The sequence below is a fragment of the Anabrus simplex genome, chromosome 1 (genome assembly GCF_040414725.1).
Source record: "Anabrus simplex isolate iqAnaSimp1 chromosome 1, ASM4041472v1, whole genome shotgun sequence".
Lineage (NCBI taxonomy): Eukaryota > Metazoa > Arthropoda > Insecta > Orthoptera > Tettigoniidae > Anabrus > Anabrus simplex.
In genome coordinates this window covers 1,104,045,854-1,104,054,471 of record NC_090265.1, presented here as the reverse complement: position 1 = coordinate 1,104,054,471, position 8,618 = coordinate 1,104,045,854, and the positions used below count along the sequence as shown (strand labels likewise).

General features: G+C 40.5%; 1 protein-coding gene across 1 annotated transcript in view; it reads left to right on the top strand.

Annotated features, from left to right (window-relative positions):
- The first annotated feature begins 529 nt into the window (after nucleotides 1-529).
- Nucleotides 530-8,618, top strand: part of LOC136876547 (phosrestin-2) — a 230,598-nt gene continuing 222,509 nt past the window's right edge. Inside the window, exon 1 of the mRNA XM_067150587.2 lies at nucleotides 530-636. Coding sequence (XP_067006688.2) covers nucleotides 602-636 — 35 coding nt within the window. The 5' untranslated portion in view covers nucleotides 530-601. The remainder of the gene's footprint in view (nucleotides 637-8,618) is intronic.

Sequence of the window (8,618 nt, the reverse complement as noted above, 5' to 3'; positions counted from 1 at the left end):
GTGTTTCACGTATTCCTTTCGAACATCTGAACTTATATGTAAAACTTCACTTTCGGCCGTTGTAACGTAATTTTATTATTACTATTACCTTGTGACATGAGTTCATAGTTAAGTTTTATACCTATTTTAGATGCATTATACTCGACGTATCACAGTAAAGATCAAATATCTGTCGTAGTAAGCTTTAGAATTACCTCTTAATACCATAGAATTCATAAGCATTCTCTGTCATTACGTGACATAATGGAAATGAAACAAATATATTGGTAAACTAATTACATATTCAACCTACATGAGCTACTTTGCCTATTCCATTATAATTTGCAATTTTAATACTTACCATCTATCCTCACCGCAAAAATGGAGGCTTCCTTCATTCCATCCCTGACCCGGTTATTGACTGGAAAACAGGTTTTAGGTTTTCATTTTCAATACTCACCATATTGTCATCCGAGGCCTCTAATTTCCTTTCTGTTTAGTAATAGTGGTCGTTGCACTAAAGACTGTACACGCAATCTTTAAACATTTTCTTCCAGAAGTTTCGGGTGGTGACATTCCTTGTGTCATGTGGTCCGGCCAACATTAGTCTGAAACAAGCAGCATGACGGAGGACGAGCCTGGGCACTCCAGAGAAAGGTAAGAAAACTTAACCAAACTCAGTCAAGTTTCTTGTTCTATGTTTCGTAGTTATGTAGGAAATTATAGAAGTTGATTGTAATGTACGCAATATAATTTTATAACACTGTGTGTTTAACGTCCTTTGAAAATAATTCATTCTTGTCCCTTATTAATGCCGTGATCGCGGGTAGTTGAAGCCTCTACCTTCCGCTCCTCCATGGGCCTTCTGGCCTTTACGGCGGCCTTTTATTTAGTAATAATTCGACTATTACATTCATTGTCACCTTAGATGTTAGGCCGCCTTAAACAACAATCATCATCATCATCATCATCATCACCATCATCATCATCATCATCATCATCATCATCATCATCATCATCATCATCATCATCATCAGAAATATCTCTTTTCATTTCATGACCGCTTTTACTCCACGTTAAAATGTGAAGAAACATTTCATTTCTAAATTGTGCTCCAACTTTGTGCATGGGAAGTGATGTGAAATAAGGTCAGGGGCTCAGAACATCTGTAGGTGACGTCCTAATTAACTTATACTGTATTATTAAAGATTGGTATTTGTATACCCCAAGAGTTCAGAAGGTAACTTGAAGTAAACGATCTTTATTTAGATATATCGTCGTTGCCGGGACAAAACCTCCTATGTGATAATATTTTTGGAGGTATACTGACCCGCAGCACATACATTATGAAGAGCGAGAATGCCTTGACAATATTCACACAATATTGCACCTTAGATGACAGAACCTTACCGGCCAAAGTCTAAGCTAAAATATTTCACATAGGAGGTTTTGTCCCGGCAGCGACGATATTTTGGTGTATAATTTACATTTGTAATGAAATATTAGCTTATTAAATAATCTTGAATAAGTAGCGTTTTAAATAATAAAGTTCATGGATTGTTAGTGGGGTGGCGGGAACCCTACCAGTGTTGATGGTTGATATCTGGAAAACATTTCGGTTAAAGTAGAGCAGTGATTAAGGGGTCATTCTTCCTTCTGAGAACCCTCGTTACGATCGACGATACATTATAACTTTACTGTATCTTAATGCAAACCAGCTATAATGTTAATAATGGCGTGTGGACGCCGGAGTTGACGCCGTATAGGTGACCGGTGCGTCAGAGAGTATGGGGCCCTGCCTACGATAAATTCTAATACTGAAGACGGCCCTAACAACCAATCCACGAGCCAGAGGAAGTAAATAACGAAATATACAATTCCGGACCGTTCCGGAAATCGAATTCTTTTAATTCTTGGACCAAAGGCCAGCATGATAACCATTTAGCCATAAAGCCGTACGGCAAACCAGTTGATGGTCAGTTTATATAAGAAGACAGTATAAGCTAACATTTTAGCATAGTGCAGAGAAATATGTGAATAAAGCAATAGCGCATTATACTGTTTTATCTTGACATCAGTCCGCCTCTGTGGTGTAGTGGTTAGCGTGATTAGCTGCCACCCTCGGAGGCCCGGGTTCGATTCCCGGCTCTGCCACGAATTTTGAAAAGTGGTACGAGGGCTGGAACGGGGTCCACTCAGCCTCGGGAGGTCAACTGAGTAGAGGTGGGTTCGATTCCTACCTCAGCCATCCTGGAAGTGGTTTTCCGTGGTTTCCCACTTCTCCTCCAGGCGAATGCCGGGGTGGTACCTAACTTAAGGCCACGGCCGCTTCCTTCCCTCTTCCTTGCCTATCCCTTCCCATCCCTCCACAAGGCCCCTGTTCAGCATAGCAGGTGAGGCCGCCTGGGTGAGGTACTGGTCATACTCCCCAGTTGTATCCCCAAGACCAAGAGTCTGAAGCTCCAGGACACTGCCCTTGAAAAGGCGGTAGAGGTGGGATCCCTCGCTAAGTCCGAGGGAAAACCGAACCTGGAGGGTAAACAGATGATGATGATGATCTTGACATCAGTTAACTGAAAAAGTATAAAAATATTAATGTTTACCACGAAACTAGAGGAAAAAGTATCCTTCTACATTTTCATCTTGGTAGGGAGAGGAATAACCATGGATGGACGTTTATCACGTTACTGTTTTATTAGTTTCAATGAGGACCGCAATTATTCTAAATTTAACACCTCCTTCAGTTAGATATTTTGTTTAATAACCCTATAACTGAAAAAATATTACTAGGATGGCTGAGATTGAGCTGCAACCAACTTTTTTTCTCAGTTCAGTTCTCGAGACGACAACACCACAATTCGGTCTTCAGGTGTGGATCAAAGTCAGATCAACTGTTCGAGAACTGTTGTTGTTAATGTTCCTGTAATTTTATATAGGGAACTTGGAATCCATGATTATCATCCACTTAAATTAAATGTGTGTCAAATTTTATCTCATATCTTGTGTCGGTTAGGTATCTGTACCAGAGTGTAGGATTGAGGAGGAAGCGGGCGTAGCTTAAGTATTTGATATTCTCCCGGTATTAGTCTGTATTTGAAGTGGATATTATGGAATACCACTTCAAGGATGCCTCAGAGAAGGATTTCAATAGACTATTCGCTTCTCCTCAATTCGGTTAGGCTACATAAGGTTGAACATGGGTATGTACGTTTAGTCCTCAGCCCGAAGGCTGGTTGGATCCTCAACAGCTCCGCCATCAGCTATCATAGGTGGCCTAGGCATCACTGAAGAGGCGTACTATGATAATGAGGTTGAGGTAGTTTCCCGTTGGTTTCCTCACCGAGCCAGAAGTTGCTATTACATATGTCTGCCAAGCTCACAGAAATGCATGCATCAACCGACCCAATGAGCAACATTTTCACTCCATTCATAGCAGGGAATGGCTGCATAAGGAATGGCTTTAGTAGCATCACTCATACCTCAGTCACTTCATTTTGTCAAAGCCAAGGATAAAGCTGAGACAGATCAATTAAAGTATCAAAAAGTACCAGAAGACACAGTGCACGGTAAACAGTAGGTCCCGCCAGCATATCAAATATTGAATTCATATTATGTTTCGGGAATGAAATCCAGGGCGTGCCTGGGAGTTCCCTATTAGCATCTGTATCTAGTAAACCTTGCTATAGTGTCTTCAATCGACTGTGGTCTGGAAATACAATATTTTACATTGAATTAATTGGAAATTAGCGAAGAATGAGAATATTTAGCACCATTTTACTAGGGTAAGCACTTCTTCTCCTTACGTGGATTCCTAGGGCTCGATTCCCGGTTGCCCGATGGTTATAATACTGGTGTGAGGATTAGAACAAGATGTATTCAGCCTCGTTGAGTCAACTTAATATATTAAAGGTAGAGGATGCTGTCAAGAAAACCAAGAAATGCGGCCGAGGAAGTTATCACGTTAATCACGTGTTATTCCATTATTGTGGTATATTTATTGGGCGAATGGGATACGAGGAGATTTTATGAGAAAGATAATACACACCGCAGTTCCCCGGAAATTAAAAGGGATGTCTTCAAGGTGATTAGCAGCAAGTTTCCTCATTCCACACAAAACAGCCAGGTGCTTCAAAACACTGAGATAACCTCCTGTCCTTTATGAAAATGGCTGATGTATATTCAGTTTCATGATCACTGTTTTCATTTCTTCATTTTTGAGGTTTACAATATTGTGTCGATTCCTTGCGTACACTTTCTGCTAGAATAATATCTGCCTCATAACATGCTTTACTGTAGATGGAGAAAGTTGAATTGAACTTAACAATGTCTATTTTTTTTTGCTAGGGGCTTTACGTCGCACCGACACAGATAGGTCTTTTGGCGACGATGGGATAGGAAAGGCCTAGGAGTTGGAAGGAAGCGGCCGTGGCCTTAATTAAGGTACAGCCCCAGCATTTGCCTGGTGTGAAAATGGGAAACCACGGAAAACCATCTTCAGGCCTGCCGATAGTGGGATTCGAACCTACTATCTCCCGGATGCTAGCTCACAGCCGCGCGCCTCTACGCGCACGGCCAACTCGCCCGGTTTAACAATGTCTAGGACGCAAATTGTGAACTAGTGGTTTTAATTGTCACGGGTTGCAGCACAAGTAGAAGATCACATTACTAATGAAAACTAGAATTTTAATGTGCCAATTGATTCTCATCAGCTCTCTCTTACGACATAACCCAAATGCGTGAGGTAAGGTTTCGAATTCTGCGCACCTTTTGCAACGGGGTGTAACGTGCACTTTGATTGCTATAACCATCCGTAAACAACTCTACATGGAGGTCTATGAAAAAGTAGTATGGCTTTCCATAAATGGATCCACAAGACGAGCTGACATTGATGTAATTGGTCGGGAAATAAGATACGGGTATGGTGAATTATCCCACTATAAAATTGGAGGAAAGTGAACAGCAGCCTCGATTAGTGCGTGAGGAAAAAAGGCCATATATGTAGCATGTACTGAGGACCTCGAAAGAAGTAAGAGATTAAACAATGGGAAGTCATTGGGCTTATGATTGTTGCTAGAGGGACAATTCCAAATGAGACACTGAACTTCTCGAGAATAAAAAATTCCCGGACACCATCGTCCAGACTATCGCGGGCCCTGTGCTAAAAAGACATTTTTTGGTGATTGTTAGGCACCATTTGCTCATAGGAACTTTTTGCTTTTTAGAACTTTATTACATTTCACTGTATATCTCAGATGGTGTTTACTTCTTTCCATAAAAGCTGACTTACTATCGTTGATAGATGGTAGAACAGTGAATTATCTCTCTGCAAACCAATCTAATATTATTTCTATTTTTCATCGAGAGGAGTCTTCTACTTTCTATGTAAATGTCAAACAATGCACTTTCGTTACATTCACCCAATTTTATTCTCTGAAATTTGCGTCTTTTAAATTCCATACTTCACTTGATTATGGATTTATATGTATAAACGGTTTCTTCATCTTCACTAGATTTGTAGCCAACGGCCGTAGCCGTGTTGAAACACCGGATCCCGTGAGATCTCCGAAGTCAAGCAACATTGGGCGTGGTCAGGAGTTGGATGGGTTGCCACGCGCTGTTGTAGGGGGTAAGGGAATGGAGGAGCGGAAAGGAACTGGCCACCCTACCGCACGTAAACTCCTGCTCAGGAACGCCTCTGCGGAGGTCCGGACCTGCCTTCGGGCAGAATAACCCTTACCTTACTAGATTTGTGCAAATATTTCATGGTTATATTTCTCGTAAAACTTCTCTTTACTTCAACTGGACTTAGTCACCTCCCCAATGCCTTAAAATGCATAATGTATCTGATAAGAGACCGAGGCGGTAAAGGCGTGCTTGGTTCACCCGCAAGGACGTGGGTTCCATTACCCGTCAGGAAGTGAAAAATTTAAGAAATGAGATTTCCATTCTCGAAGGTGCCGGGTGTAGAGCTAACCACTCAACCTCAGCAAGTGCCGAGACTTAGTCGGTTTCCTGATATAGGGTACGAGATGAAGTGAGATGCAATTTCATAGCATGCTTTTACGTAGCCTATATGGAGCGGACTTCGCGTTTTTGCTTTTTAAAACCTTATTAATTTTCACTGTATATGTCAGATGGAGTTTACTTCTTTCCATAAAAGCTGACTTACCAACGTTCATAGATGATATAACAATAACGATAGGGTCTTCTCTGTGCACATCGATGGTCTATTGTGCATATTTTCATTGACATTTTTCACGCCGATCTTGCTGTTCTGTGCGTATATCTTCAGCTAAAATATAATCACAGGGGGGAATAATTTATAATATGAGTCTCTACCATGCAAAATGCCAGATCGCAAAGGGTTTTCCAGAATGAAATGTGACAAAAAAGTATTTGCATCATGATTTCACACGAACATGAAATACCTCAAAGCAGATAATGTAAGACTTATAAGATTTTCAGTGTATACAAACACGAAGTGTAACAGAACACTATAAAGTACCTGCAAAAAAATAGACACAGGTATGTTATAGTGCTGTAAATGATACATTTCATGGTTTGACAGATTGATTTCCTTTTACAAGTTGCTTTACGTCTCATCGACACAGGAAGCGGTGTGAAAATGGGAAGCCGTGGAAAATCATCTTCAGAACCACCGGCAGCGGGGTTCGAACACAGTATCTCCCGAATACTGGACACTGGCCGCACTTAATCCACTGCAGTTATCAACAAATTCAAGAGCTTGTAATTTTTATTAACAGTGTCGACACTGAAAAATAGCTTCCTTGTTAACAAAACATTTCAAAGTGTTCCACAGCCAGTTATTTTGCAGTCTGCTGAATGTATTAGATGTGTGAGAACTGAATTAATTATTCTGTGTGCATTTCCAATGATTTGTTTGGCGTTTGTGAGTGACTATTTGTTTCGGTTTTGAATTTTTTGCAGTATATCCTTTTCATATAGTATCTACTTGTAAACAGACGATTTTATAATTTATATTCTGCAAAAGTTAGCAATGAGAAAATATTTCAGTGTAACAAAATACGGTGTGTCTTATAAGAAATGGTAAAATCATGACATAGCTGATAAGCTACATCCAGTTAAGACTCTAGATTAATGCATTATCATTTCCAATTGGAAAATACGTATTTCTCCAGTTTTTGTTGGAATCTTACAGTACAAAATAAATTAAAATTTTCAATAAGGAATGTACAGATCTATTTTCTTCTACCATTTAAGTGGTCTCTACATTTATCGAGAAAATTATAATAATATATGGTATATGTCCGTCTACCTCCTTTTTTTTGCTAGTTGTTTTACGTCGCACCGACACAGATAGGTCTTACGGCGACGATAGGACAGGAAAGGACTAGGAGTGGGAAGGAAGCGGCTGTGGCCTTAATTAAGGTACAGCCCCAGCATTTGCCTGGTGTGAAAATGGGAAACCACGGAAAACCATTTTCAGAGCTGCCGACAGTGGGGTTCGAACCTACTATCTCCCGCATACTGGATACTAGCCGCACTTAAGCGACTGCAGCTATCGAGCTCGGTCGTCTACCTCCTTAGTCAGTTTGCTGATAGAGGGTACGAGATGAAATGAGATGCAATTTTATAGCATGCTTTTACATCCGAATGCCCTTCCTGTCGCTCAACTCAGTTCAGGGGACAATTAAGATTAAATGAACGATGCTGAATGAAAATGGATAAGGAGGTGAAAATAATATAATGTGGCCTATGAGTAGGAACTGCCCAGGCATTTGCCTGGAAGTGAAAATGGGAAGCCACAGAAAACCATTCTCAGGACATCCGATGGGGATGTTCGCACCCACTCGTCTCCCGATGCTCCATGGTCGTAGCGCGTTAACAGGCGCGGTCACTCCACTTTGTCTGGTAATGTAATGTGTGTACGATAAAAATATTGGAGAAGAAACCCAATAATTCTATAGAAAACATTGAAACATTGAAACGTGCACAACAGCAATAATTTGAGAGACCACCATAATGTTTCCCGCAGCCATGCTCGGATTTAGATGGAATCAGTAACACACCTTACATGAAGTCTAAAGTGAAGTTTGGGGTCAATATTTTGCATGAATTCTGAAAGAGGAGTGCCTAAGGACGCATTGAACGAGACACGTGTTTGGGACCTCATGAGAGATTTGTACGCACGAGAGGGCTTAATCGTTAATTATTCACCTTAGATTGAGTCAGCCATTAAAACTAAATCTTTCTTTGTTGTCTCTAAATGATAACGATGTGAATTATTTAATTTTAACATTAAATAATCATGTATTTAAAAGTTAAGGTATTGCATTGACCTTATCTGGAGACATTAAAGTGATGGGGATTATAGCTCTCCCTGGGGATGGTACTGATTCTCGTTTATAATACAGTCTGAAGCAGTCATGGACGCAACACTAGTCTCTTGAGGAATCAAAGAAGATTGGTTGTTATATAAACTGCGGAGTTCGTGAGTAGCGCTCTCAAGAGTTCAGACAGTGTTCCGTAACCACAATTGTGCACGGTAGCTAGCCGGGCGTCTTTCTGTCGTTATAGGAGATGGTCTGATAAGTTACATAAAGGTGCCCACTGTTTTTATCATTTCAAACATTTGGTAAAATAAACATATCACATTT